The sequence below is a fragment of the Staurois parvus genome, unplaced genomic scaffold, assembly GCF_062004578.1.
Source record: "Staurois parvus isolate SC_StPar_1 unplaced genomic scaffold, SC_StPar_1.0 ptg000228l, whole genome shotgun sequence".
Classification (NCBI taxonomy): Eukaryota; Metazoa; Chordata; class Amphibia; order Anura; family Ranidae; genus Staurois; species Staurois parvus.
In genome coordinates this window covers 194,092-210,000 of record NW_028318024.1, presented here as the reverse complement: position 1 = coordinate 210,000, position 15,909 = coordinate 194,092, and the positions used below count along the sequence as shown (strand labels likewise).

Genomic DNA, 15,909 nt, shown 5'->3' with positions numbered 1-15,909 from the left:
TAATTATCTGTTGCTTTGCCCGGCACAGTTTAAAGGTGTTACTATATAATTCAGTGGGGGGGTTTTTTGTTGTTTTTTTGTTTTGTTTTTTTTCTTTGTAATTTTTTATTTTTTTTTTTTGTTTTTTGTTTGTTTTTCTAGGCCATGGTAGACGGCAGCACTCAGCGGCTGGTGAACCTTGCTGGTCAGTGGGAATGCCATCGGGTTCGGCTGGTGGAAGAGTACAGAGAGCTGAGGAGGGTTCACCAAAAGAAGGAGGTACAATGTCCACTAATATAATCGATTATTTGGCCTGCATACAGAATGCATCATTTGTTTACATGTCAGTACGCACCATGAAGCACGCCTACGCTCAGCACACGGTTCATACATGTCAGTAGTGCCTGAAAACTTGCAAAAGTGATTCTAAAGGCTTAATTTAAAAAAAACAAAAAAAACTTTATTTTGGTGGTATTTATTTACCACTGGGATTTTTTTTTTTTTTTTTTTTTGCTATATAAATGAAAGTCCAAAAAGTTTAAAAAAAAAAAAAAGTGTTTTTCTTATAACATTTTGCAAATAAATAATCTTTCTGCTCAAATCTTGGCCAAAAGGTATTCATCTATCTTTTTAGTGAAAAAAAAAAAAAAACGAAATTAGTTTATACCCAAAAATTATATATTTTTTTTTTTACTTTTTTTTTATATTATTTATGGGTTTTTTTTCCCCCACAGCAGGTAAGTATAGACATAATTAAAAAACAAAAAAAATATGTCTATACTTACCTGCTGTGTGCAGCGGTTCTGCACAGAGCAGCCTGCCCCTCCCCAGCTTTAACATGTGCTCTGCTGGACACTGATACAAGTCACAAAGACTTCTTTACTAAAATATTTGCATTTCCATGTTCTGTATACTGTGGGGGGGGGAAAGGGGAAAAAAAAACCCCATAAATAATATAAAAAAATTATAATTTTTGGTTATAAACTAATTTTTAGGTTTTTCTTTTTTCACTAAAAAGATGAATACATTTTGGTCAAGATTTGAGCAGAAAGATTATTTATTAGCAAAATTTTATAAGAAAAACACTTCTTTGTTTTTTTTTTTTTAAACTTTTTGGACTTTTTCATTTATATAGCAAAAAAATAAACATCCCAGTGGTGAATAAATACCACCAAAATAAAGTTTGTGTTTTTTTTTTTGTTTTTTGTTTGTTTTTTTTTTAAATGTAAAAAAAAAATGCTAAATTCATACGGGTCCAGTGTTGACCGCACAATTGTCATTCAAAGTGTGACAGCGCTGAAAGCTGAAAATTTTTTTGGCCTGGACTTGAAGTGGTTAAGAATGGACTGTAAGATACTAAAAAATCTCCGGTCCGTTCTTTCACAGGACGAGTCTTCTCGTTGGATGAAAGACGTCAAAGATTTATATGACAAAATCCGAGCCGCCGCTGATGAGGCCAAGCGCAAAGAAGAGCTATACAAGCAGCTGGTAAGCAGACTGTCTTCTCTCTTCAATACACGGGTGAGGAGGGTGGTAGGGTGTTAATTCACCGTTTTTTTTTTTGTTTTTGTTTGTTTTTTTTGTTTTTTTTTGTTTTTTAATTGTGATTTTTTTTTCATGAACTTGCACTTTAAACACTTCCCGTCCGGCCCATGTACATAATCGGCCGAACGGGAGCAATGCAGGGACGGGTGGCCATTTTTTATAAACGTCCTCCCTGGGAGCGCGCAGCACCGCGTTCCGGTGCCTGCTGTGTCCTCCAGACACAGCAGAACACCGATCGTCGTACCGGACCTCTGTGTGAGCTCCCGATCATGTGAGCACTGATTGGCTAATCAGTGATCACATGTAGAGTAGTCATTTCTGACATCACTGCTTACTACTTGTGAAATCTGTGAATGATCACAGAGATCACACGGTACAGGGCCATTCACAACAGCCTTGTACCATGTGACAAGCTGTGACCAATCACAGCTCACACAGTATTTCTTTCAAGAATGCAGCCAGAGAGAAGGAGAAATGATTGCTTTTACATCCTTTATGGGTGTAAAAGCAATCGGTGTGGAAAGAAAAAAAAATCTTCATCACCCCCCACAAGTAGTACAGTGTCACCATGGTGACCCTACTGCTAGGGTGACAGTATGTTAAAAATAAAAACATAATATAATAAAATAAAAATGTAAAAACAAATGTTGAAAAATTTATAATTTTTGGTTGTAAACTAATGTTTGTTTTTTTTTTGTTTTTTTACTAAAAAGGTAACTGAATACATTTTGGCCGAGATTTATGAAGAGATTATTATTCATTTGCAAAATTTTATAAGAAACTTTTTTTTTTCTTTTTTTTTTTTTTTGTAATTTTTGGACGTTTTCATTTTTATAGCAAAAAAAATAAAATTCCCAGCGGTGAGTAAATACCACCAAAATAAAGTTTTATCTGTATCAAAAAGAATGCTAAAAAATTCATATGGGTACAGTGTTGCATGACCGCGCAATTGTCATTCAAAGTGTGATAGCGCTGAAAGCTGAAAATTGGCCTGGACAGGAAGGGGGTGAAAGTGTCCGGACTGGAAGGGGGGGGAAAGTGTCCGGACTGGAAGGGGGGTAAAGTGTCCGGACTGGAAGGGGGGTAAAGTGTCCGGACTGGAAGGGGGGTAAAGTGTCCGGACTGGAAGGGGGGTAAAGTGTCCGGACTGGAAGGGGGGTAAAGTGTCCGGACTGGAAGGGGGGTAAAGTGTCCGGACTGGAAGGGGGGTAAAGTGTCCGGACTGGAAGGGGGGTAAAGTGTCCGGACTGGAAGGGGGGTGAAGTGTCCGGACTGGAAGGGGGGTGAAGTGTCCGGACTGGAAGGGGGGTGAAGTGTCCGGACTGGAAGGGGGGTGAAGTGTCCGGACTGGAAGGGGGGTGAAGTGTCCGGACTGGAAGGGGGGTGAAGTGTCCGGACTGGAAGGGGGGTGAAGTGTCCGGACTGGAAGGGGGGTGAAGTGTCCGGACTGGAAGGGGGGTGAAGTGTCCGGACTGGAAGGGGGGTGAAGTGTCCGGACTGGAAGGGGGGGGGGGAAAGCGTCCGGACTGGAAGGGGGGGGGGGAAAGCGTCCGGACTGGAAGGGGGGGGGGGAAAGCGTCCGGACTGGAAGGGGGGGGGGGGAGCGTCCGGACTGGAAGGGGGGGGGGGGAGCGTCCGGACTGGAAGGGGGGGGGGGGGGAGAGCGTCGGGACTGGAAGGGGGGGGGGGGAGAGCGTCGGGACTGGAAGGGGGGGGGGGGAGAGCGTCGGGACTGGAAGGGGGGGGGGGGGAGAGCGTCGGGACTGGAAGGGGGGGGGGGGAGAGCGTCGGGACTGGAAGGGGGGGGGGGGAGAGCGTCGGGACTGGAAGGGGGGGGGGGGGAGAGCGTCGGGACTGGAAGGGGGGGGGGGGGAGAGCGTCGGGACTGGAAGGGGGGGGGGGGGAGAGCGTCGGGACTGGAAGGGGGGGGGGGGAGAGCGTCGGGACTGGAAGGGGGGGGGGGGAGAGCGTCGGGACTGGAAGGGGGGGGGGGGGAGAGCGTCGGGACTGGAAGGGGGGGGGGGGGAGAGCGTCGGGACTGGAAGGGGGGGGGGGGAGAGCGTCGGGACTGGAAGGGGGGGGGGGGAGAGCGTCGGGACTGGAAGGGGGGGGGAGAGCGTCGGGACCGGAAGGGGGGGGGAGAGCGTCGGGACTCAACCTACATGTCTTGTTCAGTGGTGGCCAAGGTAAGGAGGGCTGAAACCCGACCACCACTTAACAAGACACTTAGGTTGAGACGTCAAGACTGGTCCAAGAAATATCTGAAGACAGATTATTAGGCAAGTATTTGGACCTACTCCAGAACTGCAAACTACCTGGAGAGCCCAGAAGATCAAGGTGTTCAGTGCTCAGAGACATGGCCAAGGTAAGGAGGGCTGAAACCCGACCATGTCTCTGAGCATTGAACACCTTGATCTTCTGGGCTCTCCAGGTAGTTTGCAGTTCTGGAGTAGGTCCAAATACTTGCCTAATAATCTGTCTTCAGATATTTCTTGGCCCAATCTTGACTTCTCAACTGATGTCTTGTTCAGTGGTGGTCGGGTTCAGCCTTCCTTACCTTGGCCATGTCTCTGAGCACTGAACACCTTGTTCTTCTGGGCTCTCCAGGTAGGTTGCCGTTCTGAGGTAGGACAACCCTGGAGGATAATGGCTTCCTGGTCGCTTTACGTTTTGGTTCTTAAATCTTCGGCAATTTACAGCTCGGAGTTGGACAATAGGCATAAAAGTGATGATTTGGTCCAAATACTCGCCTAATAATCTGTCTACAGATATTTCTTGGCCCAGTCTTGACGTTTCAACTGGTGTGTCTTGTTCAGTGGTGGTCAAGGTAAGGAGGGCTGAAACCCGACCACCACTTAACAAGGCACTTGGGTTGAGACGTCAAGACTGGTGCAAGAAATATCTGAAGACAGATTATTAGGCAAGTATTTGGACCTACTCCAGAACTGCAACCTACCTGGAGAGCCCAGAAGATCAAGGTGTTCAGTGTTCAGTACTCGAGACCTGGCCAAGGTAAGGAGGGCTGAAACCCAACCATGTCTCTGAGCATTGAACACCTTGATCTTCTGGGCTCTCCAGGTAGGTTGCAGTTCTGGAGTAGGTCCGAATACTTGCCTAATAATCTGTCTTCAGATATTTCTTGGCCCAGTCTTGACATTTCAACCTACTTGTTTTGTTCAGTGGTGGTCGGGTTTCAGCCTTCCTTACCTTGGCCATGTCTGAGCATGGAACACCTTGTTCTTCTGGTAGGTTGCAGTTCTGGAGTAGGTCCAAATACTTGCCTAATAATCTGTCCAGATATTTTTTGGCCAAGTCTTGACGTTTCAAACTACGTGTCTTGTTCAGTGGTGGTCTGGATTCAGCCTCCCTTACCTTGGCCATGTCTCTGAGCACGGAACACCTTGTTCTTCTGGTAGGTTGCAGTTCTGGAGTAGGACAGCCCTGGAGGATGATGGCTTCTTGGTCACTTCACGTTTTTGATTCTTCTCAAATCTTTTACAGCTTGCAGTTGCATAAAAATGATGAGCCTAGTGCATCACCTTCTAAAAATGAGATTTATTGAATAAGTCTCACAAAAGAATAAAATCAAAGGCACATCACAAAAAAAAAAGGACCGCACGGTCCAACCTCCCTAGATGGTGGCTGTTGGGGGGGTAGTGTAGGCCTCCAAATGGCTGACGCGTTTTGAGGCAGAACCTCTTCCTCAGAGCCAGCTTGGCACGCAGCCCCTGTTGGATATCCCTGTCAGAGCCAGCTTGGCGCGCAGCCCCTGTTGGATATCCCTGTCAGAGCCAGCTTGGCGCGCAGCCCCTGTTGGATATCCCTGTCAGAGCCAGCTTGGCGCGCAGCTCCTGTTGGAGATCCCTGTCAGAGCCAGCTTGGCGCGCAGCTCCTGTTGGATATCCCTGTCAGAGCCATCTTGGCGTGCAGCCCCTGTTGGAGATCCCTGTCAGAGCCAGCTTGGCACGCAGCTCCTGTTGGATATCCCTGTCAGAGCCAGCTTGGCGCTCAGCTCCTGTTGGATATCCCTGTCAGAGCCAGCTTGGCACGCAGCCCCTGTTGGATATCCCTGTCAGAGCCAGCTTGGCACGCAGCCCCTGTTGGATATCCCTGTCAGAGCCAGCTTGGCACGCAGCCCCTGTTGGATATCCCTGTCAGAGCCAGCTTGGCACGCAGCCCCTGTTGGATATCCCTGTCAGAGCCAGCTTGGCACGCAGCTCCTGTTGGATATCCCTGTCAGAGCCAGCTTGGCACGCAGCTCCTGTTGGATATCCCCTGTCAGAGCCAGCTTGGCACGCAGCTCCTGTTGGATATCCCCTGTCAGAGCCAGCTTGGCACGCAGCTCCTGTTGGATATCCCCTGTCAGAGCCAGCTTGGCACGCAGCTCCTGTTGGATATCCCCTGTCAGAGCCAGCTTGGCACGCAGCTTCTGTTGGATATCCCCTGTCAGAGCCAGCTTGGCACGCAGCTCCTGTTGGATATCCCCTGTCAGAGCCAGCTTGGCACGCAGCTCCTGTTGGATTTCCCTGGTTCTTTGAGGGCAACGAGGCTTGCCTTCCCAAAAAAGAACTCCATGTGGGGCTACTGACCTTGTGGAGCTCCTCGTCCAGCCCAGGAGTTTCAGAATTCATTTGGCCATGCTTTTTTTTTTTTTCTCCTTTTTACAGGTGTCTGAGTACGAATCCCTTCCTAAGGAGGTCTCCCGAGCCGCCTACACCCAGCGCATCTTGGAGATTGTCAGCAATATTAAGAAGCAAAAGGAGGAAATCACCAAGGTAATGTTCGTTTCAGAGTCCCGGCACGAAAATGTCACACATGAGATTTCATTCTCTCCGTTTTTGGAGGAGCCAATACATTTATATTTCGATAATGGGTCTATGTATCGGTCTCTGATTTGCACCGATTTAAAGTGTTACTAAACCCCGGAGCCTAGCATTCACAGAGCACTGGTTTAAAGCTTGTAGGAGGAGTTTTTTTTCATTTTGCTCTAGGAGGATGCAGAGCCCCTGACCTCTGTCTGGACAGTGCTGATTGGTTCTGTGCTGATCACATGCACTTTCCCAAGGGAAAAAAAAAAACTCTCTAGCAGTACACACCAAACTGATCCACGGACCCCGCGTTCACTATGTCCGCTCTCCCCGGACCCCGCGTTCACTATGTCCGCTCTCCCCGGACCCCGCGTTCACTATGTCCGCTCTCCACGGACCCCGCGTTCACTATGTCCGCTCTCCCCGGGCCCCGCGTTCACTGTGTCCGCTCTCCCCGGGCCCCGCGTTCACTGTGTCCGCTCTCCCCGGGCCCCGCGTTCACTGTGTCCGCTCTCCCCGGGCCCCGCGTTCACTGTGTCCGCCCTCCCCGGGCCCCGCGTTCACTGTGTCCGCCCTCCCCGGGCCCCGCGTTCACTGTGTCCGCCCTCCCCGGGCCCCGCGTTCACTGTGTCCGCCCTCCCCGGGCCCCGCGTTCACTGTGTCCGCCCTCCCCGGGCCCCGCGTTCACTGTGTCCGCCCTCCCCGGGCCCCGCGTTCACTGTGTCCGCCCTCCCCGGGCCCCGCGTTCACTGTGTCCGCCCTCCCCGGGCCCCGCGTTCACTGTGTCCGCCCTCCCCGGGCCCCGCGTTCACTGTGTCCGCCCTCCCCGGGCCCCGCGTTCACTGTGTCCGCCCTCCCCGGGCCCCGCGTTCACTGTGTCCGCCCTCCCCGGGCCCCGCGTTCACTGTGTCCGCCCTCCCCGGGCCCCGCGTTCACTGTGTCCGCCCTCCCCGGGCCCCGCGTTCACTGTGTCCGCCCTCCCCGGGCCCCGCGTTCACTGTGTCCGCCCTCCCCGGGCCCCGCGTTCACTGTGTCCGCCCTCCCCGGGCCCCGCGTTCACTGTGTCCGCCCTCCCCGGGCCCCGCGTTCACTGTGTCCGCCCTCCCCGGGCCCCGCGTTCACTGTGTCCGCCCTCCCCGGGCCCCGCGTTCACTGTGTCCGCCCTCCCCGGGCCCCGCGTTCACTGTGTCCGCCCTCCCCGGGCCCCGCGTTCACTGTGTCCGCCCTCCCCGGGCCCCGCGTTCACTGTGTCCGCCCTCCCCGGGCCCCGCGTTCACTGTGTCCGGGAATATACCTTTTCCCATCAGCAGTATATAGCAGTCTTGTGACTTCTATCAGAGTCCAGCAGAGCACTGGTTAAAGCTTATCAATACATTTATATTTCGAATCGGTCTCTGTATCGGTCTCTGATTTGCACCGATTTAAAGTGTTACGAAACCCAGGAGCCTAGCATTCACAGAGCACTGGTTTAAAGCTTGTAGGAGGAGGTTTCATTTTGCTCTGCGTGGATGCAGAACCCCTGACTGGACAGTGCTGATTGGTCCTGTACTGATCACATGCACTCTCCCAAGAAGAAGAAAAACCTCTCTAGCAATACACACCTTAACTGAGCATGTGCAGAGTGACTCCACACCATATGTCTTATCAGGAGATGAGGGGGTCACTGGAAGAAGGGGAGGATCAGAGAAGACAGGATCAAACTGCATTGTGTGTAAAAAAAAAAAAAAAAAGAGGATTAACCCCTTAGGTTCCACAGTGAGTATGCTTTACTGGCAGAGGTCTCCAAACTATGGCCCTGTTGAGCAACTGCAAGTCCCATGAGGCCTAGTAAGACTGCGGCAGCCACAGGCAAGACTCCCAGAGGCATGATGGGACTTGTAGTACTTCAACAGTTGGAGGGCCATAGTTTGGAGGCCCCTGCTTTTACTGCATCTACAGACTGATGTCACTGCGGTGGGTTTAGTAACCCTTTCAGAGGTGCGAGATGAACTCTTCCATGTCCATTGTTGCCCGTGTTGTGACTGCTCAGATGTTAAACCAAACTAGTAACTAATAAAAAAAATTTCTTTTTTCTTTTTCTTTTTTTTTTTTTTTCCTTTTTTTCCATCGCTGTGTGTTTTCAGATCCTTTCAGACACTAAAGAACTGCAAAAGGAAATAAACAGTTTAACAGGAAAAGTGGACCGGACGTTTGTGGTCACCGACGAGCTCGTGTTTAAGGTCGAGTATTTTTATGTTCCGTAGATCTGTGTATTCTTGTCGTAGTTCCAGGAATATGCGGGAAACCACAGGCCAGCCGACTTGGTGATGGCAAACCGTCACTTTTTACTTTCATAACAGGCAAACTGAAAACGTATCGTCCTCCGGGGACAACGAGCAAACCTAAAATAGTCCATTCACTTGGGACACCAAAAATAAATGACGACTCGCCGGCCGGAACGCTCCACCGTTAACGGGATTTTATTAAAGTCTCCACCTGTCCTTGGGGTCTGGGAAAGTTGCAGGAGCCTTTCCAATGACACCAAGCATGGGACACCATTCCTACAATTAACCCCAATGGTGGGGTACTGTTCCCCCCACTGACACCAATGACAGGCCACTATTCCCCCCTACTTACACCAATGACAGGCCACTATTCCCCCCTACTGACACCAATGACAGGCCACTATTCCCCCCACTGACACCAATGACGGGGAACAATTCCTCCCACTGACACCAACGATGGGGCACTATTCCTCCCACTGACACCAACCATGGGGCACTATTCCTCCCACTGACACCAACGATGGGGCACTATTCCTCCCACTGACACCAACGATGGGGCACTATTCCTCCCACTGACGCCAACGATGGGGCGCTATTCCTCCCACTGACACCAACGATGGGGCACTATTCCTCCCACTGACGCCAACGATGGGGCACTATTCCTCCCACTGACGCCAACGATGGGGCGCTATTCCTCCCACTGACGCCAACGATGGGGCGCTATTCCTCCCACTGACGCCAACGATGGGGCGCTATTCCTCCCACTGACGCCAACGATGGGGCGCTATTCCTCCCACTGACGCCAACGATGGGGCGCTATTCCTCCCACTGACGCCAACGATGGGGCGCTATTCCTCCCACTGACGCCAACGATGGGGCGCTATTCCTCCCACTGACGCCAACGATGGGGCGCTATTCCTCCCACTGACGCCAACGATGGGGCGCTATTCCTCCCACTGACGCCAACGATGGGGCGCTATTCCTCCCACTGACGCCAACGATGGGGCGCTATTCCTCCCACTGACGCCAACGATGGGGCGCTATTCCTCCCACTGACGCCAACGATGGGGCGCTATTCCTCCCACTGACGCCAACGATGGGGCGCTATTCCTCCCACTGACGCCAACGATGGGGCGCTATTCCTCCCACTGACGCCAACGATGGGGCGCTATTCCTCCCACTGACGCCAACGATGGGGCGCTATTCCTCCCACTGACGCCAACGATGGGGCGCTATTCCTCCCACTGACGCCAACGATGGGGCGCTATTCCTCCCACTGACGCCAACGATGGGGCGCTATTCCTCCCACTGACGCCAACGATGGGGCGCTATTCCTCCCACTGACGCCAACGATGGGGCGCTATTCCTCCCACTGACGCCAACGATGGGGCGCTATTCCTCCCACTGACGCCAACGATGGGGCGCTATTCCTCCCACTGACGCCAACGATGGGGCGCTATTCCTCCCACTGACGCCAACGATGGGGCGCTATTCCTCCCACTGACACCAACGATGGGGCGCTATTCCTCCCACTGACACCAACGATGGGGCGCTATTCCTCCCTTAATTCCAAACATCGGGCATCGTTTACTCCCAGTGACGCCAGGACATCTTCTCTGACTTCCCGCAGTCCAGCCCCCCTAACTGGCCCTTTGTTTAGGAAGGAGACCCCTGCCGGGGCAGCGATTATTTTGTGTTTATCATGTAAGGCCAGCTTTGCACAAATCGATTCCTTTCTAGCTCGGCTATCTGGGCTGCACGAGAGAAATCCACGAATCCCCTCCAATGTGCGCTAAACTGATGGCTGTTGTATTCCGACCCCCGCCGACCCCTTGCGGCCATCAGAACACCCAGACAGTGGCTGCATCTTATTGGATGACCGTTTTCACCCGAAATTTGTCAAGCCCGGGTGTCGCCAACAGGGATTTCGGCTGATTTACCACGAATTGGACAACATTCCTACCGTGTCTGGCTAGCGTGGTGGTAGACGTCCACAGCTGATGTCATTTTTAAAAATGTTTTCTGTGGGGTATTGCACATTTTGTGGGTCTCTAAACCTTTCAGTGTGGCCTGTTTGTGACACCCAACGTTTTCTGCGCAGGATGCCAAGAAGGATGAACCAGTCCGAAAGGCCTACAAATATCTGGCTGCCTTACACGAGGTAAGAAAACAGTAATGGAAGCGGGGTAGGTGGGATTCGGCTACTAGAGCGGGTAGGTGGGATTCGGCTTCTAGAGCGGGGCACGTGGGATTCGGCTTCTAGAGCGGGGCACGTGGGATTCGGCTTCTAGAGCGGGGCACGTGGGATTCGGTTCTAGAGCGGGTACCTGGGATTCGGCTACTAGAGCGGGTAGGTGGGATTCGGCTTCTAGAGCGGGGCACGTGGGATTCGGCTTCTAGAGCGGGGCACGTGGGATTCGGCTTCTAGAGTGGGGCACGTGGGATTCGGCTTCTAGAGCGGGGCACGTGGGATTCGGCTTCTAGAGCGGGGCACGTGGGATTCGGCTTCTAGAGCGGGGCACGTGGGATTCGGCTTCTAGAGCGGGGCACGTGGGATTCGGCTTCTAGAGCGGGGCACGTGGGATTCGGCTTCTAGAGCGGGGCACGTGGGATTCGGCTTCTAGAGCGGGGCACGTGGGATTCGGCTTCTAGAGCGGGCACGTGGGATTCGGCTTCTAGAGCGGGCACGTGGGATTCGGCTTCTAGAGCGGGGTACGTGGGATGAGGCTTCTAGAGCGGGTACCTGGGATGAGGCTTCTAGAGCGGGTACCTGGGATGAGGCTTCTAGAGCGGGGTACGTGGGATGAGGCATCTAGAGCGGGGTACGTGGGATGAGGCGTCTAGAGCGGGGTACGTGGGATGAGGCTTCTAGAGCGGGGTACGTGGGATGAGGCTTCTAGAGCGGGTACCTGGGATGAGGCTTCTAGAGCGGGTACCTGGGATGAGGCTTCTAGAGCGGGTACCTGGGATGAGGCTTCTAGAGCGGGTACCTGGGATGAGGCTTCTAGAGCGGGTACCTGGGATGAGGCTTCTAGAGCGGGTACCTGGGATGAGGCTTCTAGAGCGGGTACCTGGGATGAGGCTTCTAGAGCGGGTACCTGGGATGAGGCTTCTAGAGCGGGTACCTGGGATGAGGCTTCTAGAGCGGGTACCTGGGATGAGGCTTCTAGAGCGGGTACCTGGGATGAGGCTTCTAGAGCGGGTACCTGGGATGAGGCTTCTAGAGCGGGTACCTGGGATGAGGCTTCTAGAGCGGGTACCTGGGATGAGGCTTCTAGAGCGGGTACCTGGGATGAGGCTTCTAGAGCGGGTACCTGGGATGAGGCTTCTAGAGCGGGTACCTGGGATGAGGCTTCTAGAGCGGGTACCTGGGATGAGGCTTCTAGAGCGGGGTACCTGGGATGAGGCTTTTAGAGCGGGTACCTGGGACGAGGCTTTTAGAGCGGGGTACCTGGGACGAGGCTTTTAGAGCGGGGTACCTGGGACGAGGCTTTTAGAGCGGGGGACGCGTGGGATGAGGCGTCTAGAGCGGGGGGCGCGTGGGATTCGGCGTCTAGAGCGGGGGGCGCGTGGGATTCGGCGCCTAGAGCGGGGGCACCTGGGATTCTGCTTCTAATTTTCACGTAAACCAGGTAGTTTTACGCGTATTGGGATTTTTTTTTTTTTAAGCAAAGTCAAGGAGCAGAATGACAGCACAATTGCCAGTTGAAGTAACCCCGCGCCGCATCGCACAAAATAGCCTGGTCTGGAAAGGGGGGGGGTAAATCCTCTGGAGGGCAAGTGGTTAAAGAAAAGACTCCAGTCCCTCCAGTCACACATGGTGGGGGGTCACTGAGGTTTTGGGGTGGCTTTGCTGCTTCAGGCACTGGATGCCTGGACCGTGTGCACGGCATTCTGACATCTGAAGACTACCAAAGAATTCTGGGGGGGCAGAATTTAGCTCACATTGGATGGAGCCCACCTGTAAGGGATGATATCATCTTTACATAAATTTGGGCTTGAGTTATTGAGCTCTGTAAACAGGCTGCTTCATCTTTACAGCTAACACTATGGTGACATCAGGTCTGTATTTCATGTGTTTTACCACCCCCCCTTCCCCTCATTTTCTTCTTTATTTTCCCTTAGAATTGTGGTCAGCTCATTCAGACCATCGAGGACACGGGGACTATCCTGAGGGAGGTCCGAGACTTGGAGGAGCAGGTAATTTGAGTTATGAGCCACGTGTTTGCAAAGGCTATAGAAAAAGTGTTTGCTCCTCAGCGACCGTTCCTGTGAGCATCTGCAGTAGTCCTACAATAAAAGATTCGGGTTCAAATCACAGAGGGGGTGATTTACTAAAACTGGAGAGTGCAAAATCTGGTGCAGCTCTGCATAGAGACCAATCGGCTTCCAGGATTTATTGTCAAAGCTTCATTGAGCAAGCTGAAGGTAGAAGCTGATTGGCTGCCGGGCACAGCTGCACCCGATTCTGAGTGCCCCAGTTTTAGTAAATTGGCCTCAAATTTTTTTAAAGATGCTCTATGGGAACTGGAAATGAGCAAAGAACGTCAGGACCCCGGTCCCCGGACCCCGCATTCACTATATCCGCTCTCCCCGGACCCCGCATTCACTATATCCGCTCTCCCCGGACCCCGCATTCACTATATCCGCTCTCCCCGGACCCCGCATTCACTATATCCGCTCCCCCCCGGACCCCGCATTCACTATATCCGCTCTCCCCGGACCCCGCATTCACTATATCCGCTCCCCCCCGGACCCCGCATTCACTATATCCGCTCCCCCCCCGGACCCCGCATTCACTATATCCGCTCCCCCCCGGACCCCGCATTCACTATATCCGCTCCCCCCCGGACCCCGCATTCACTATATCCGCTCCCCCCCGGACCCCGCATTCACTATATCCGCTCCCCCCCGGACCCCGCATTCACTATATCCGCTCCCCCCCGGACCCTGCATTCACTATATCCGCTCTCCCCGGACCCCGCATTCACTATATCCGCTCCCCCCCAGACCCCGCATTCACTATATCCGCTCTCCCCAAATCCGGTGGGAGCGGATATAGTGAATGCGGGGTCCGGGGGGGAGCGGATATAGTGAATGCGGGGTCCGGGGAGAGCGGACATAGTGAATGCGGGGTCCGGGGAAAGAGGATATAGTGAATACGGGGTCCGGGGAGAGCGGATATAGTGAATGCGGGGTCCGGGGGGAGCGGATATAGTGAATGCGGGGTCCGGGGGGAGCGGATATAGTGAGTGCGGGGTCCGGGGGGAGCGGATATAGTGAGTGCGGGGTCCGGGGGGAGCGGATATAGTGAGTGCGGGGTCCGGGGGGAGCGGATATAGTGAGTGCGGGGTCCGGGGGGAGCGGATATAGTGAGTGCGGGGTCCGGGGGGAGCGGATATAGTGAGTGCGGGGTCCGGGGGGAGCGGATATAGTGAGTGCGGGGTCCGGGGGGAGCGGATATAGTGAGTGCGGGGTCCGGGGGGAGCGGATATAGTGAGTGCGGGGTCCGGGGAGAGCGGATATAGTGAATGCGGGGTCCGGGGGGAGCGGATATATCCGCTCGCATTCACTATATGCGCTCCCCCCGGACCCCGCCTTTGCTATATGCGCGCTGCCCGGGCCCCGCCTTCACTACAGTACACAGGGATTTAGCAGTTTATATTTATTAAAATAATTGCATTTCCATGTTCTTTTCTCATCAGCAGTATATAGCCGTCTTGTGACTTCTATCTGTGTTCAGCAGAACACTGGTTAAAGCTTGTAGGAGTTGTTTTCTGACTGTCCTATGAGGCTGCATAACCCTTGACCCCTCTGGGAGGGTGCATAACCCTTGACCCCTCTGGGAGGGTGCATAACCCTTGACCCCTCTGGGAGGGTGCATGTGATCAGCACAGGGCCAATCCGCACTGTCCAGACAAAGGGGGAAAAAAAATCTCTCTAGCTATACACTCTAAACTGAGCATATGCCGAGTGACTCCGCTCTACGATCAGCAGATGGATTGGGGACAGTAGAAGGGGAGGATCAGAGAAGACAGGATCAAACAGCCTTTTTACACAATGCAGAGGATTAACCCCTTAGGTTCCACAGTGAGTATAACCAGCATGCCTTACTGTGTCTATACAGACTGATTGTACTGTTGTGGGTTCAATAACACTTTAACTTTCTGACGCCAAGCCTTCCCCGGCGTTCTGACTGTCAGGGGAGACGGGAAAGATTGGCTGTCGCGGTGGTCACATGATCGGTAGCCGATCCCTCCAGCTACCGATCATTCGCGGGGACCAGGAGCAGTAAGCGCAGACGCCGTCCGCCCAGCAACGCGTATATGCGGCGTGCGCACCAGACCAGGGGTAGGCAACCTGCGGCTCTCTAGCTGTTGTGGAACTACATTTCCCATGATGCATTGCAAAGATTACAAAACTGACAGTTACAGCTATGACTTGCAGAGGCACGATGGAACTTGTAGTCCTGCGGCTCTCAGGTTGCCTACCCCTGTGCTAGATGGTGTTAAAGGGGTTAACGCAGTTCTTCAGCTGCTGCAGAGCATGCTGGGAGCTTCAGGTAGCCCGCCTCCTAGCTTCCAGGGTAAATGAGTTGGACATATGGCTGAATGATCTTTTTTTCTCCCCGCAGATAGAAACGGAGACGGCTAAGAAGACGCTGAGTAATCTGCAGAAGATCCTGGAAGATTACAAGGCCATCAAACAGGAGAATTCTTCGTTGCTGGGTCGCGTGAGGGAGGCCGAGAGCGCTTGACGTCAGCGGTTTTCCCGTTCCCGTGGCCTACGTGGCAGATTGGTCGGCAGTCCTATACATAGACGGTGCGTTTTCCATAATACCATATGCATAAAGGGGACGGAAGGAGGCTTCTCGCTCCTCACCAGTTTGCACACGTTTCTGTGCTATACAACGTCCAGCCTGCAGAGGGCGGTGCGGAGCAGACTGTCTGCCATACCTGTCCCATCCACCGGGGGAGCAGTCCTGTGGGCCCAGGGTCTTCACAGGTAATGGGGGGGGGGGTGATCGGAGTTACCCCCCATTTTTTTTTTTTTTCTTTTCTCGATGGAAGCCTTTAGTTTAAACACAAACTGCTTTTACACAGAAGAAAACAAGCATTTTGTAACATTCATAAATGTAAACATTTCTATAAAGAAGGATTCAAGACCACCTTGTATGTGCATTTCCTTTTGGCAGAGCAGTTCCTCGTTCAGAAATGGTGCTGCTTTCTCACTCTTCTTCTTTTTCTTTTTTTAATACCAGGTGCAGGTCACCCTCTCGGTCCATAGAGGGACACAGTATGATTTTGATGATA

At 52.9% G+C, this 15,909-nt stretch overlaps 1 protein-coding gene across 1 annotated transcript in view; it reads left to right on the top strand.

Moving 5' to 3' along the window:
* CCDC22 (CCC complex scaffolding subunit CCDC22) overlaps positions 1–15,764 on the top strand; it is a 32,430-nt gene extending 16,666 nt beyond the window's left edge. The window contains exons 11-17 of the mRNA XM_089679614.1: positions 142–258; positions 1,366–1,467; positions 6,192–6,299; positions 8,456–8,551; positions 10,698–10,757; positions 12,722–12,796; positions 15,231–15,764. Of these exons, the coding sequence (XP_089535740.1) occupies positions 142–258; positions 1,366–1,467; positions 6,192–6,299; positions 8,456–8,551; positions 10,698–10,757; positions 12,722–12,796; positions 15,231–15,353 (681 nt within the window). The 3' untranslated portion in view covers positions 15,354–15,764. The remainder of the gene's footprint in view (positions 1–141; positions 259–1,365; positions 1,468–6,191; positions 6,300–8,455; positions 8,552–10,697; positions 10,758–12,721; positions 12,797–15,230) is intronic.
* Positions 15,765–15,909: the final 145 nt, after the last annotated feature.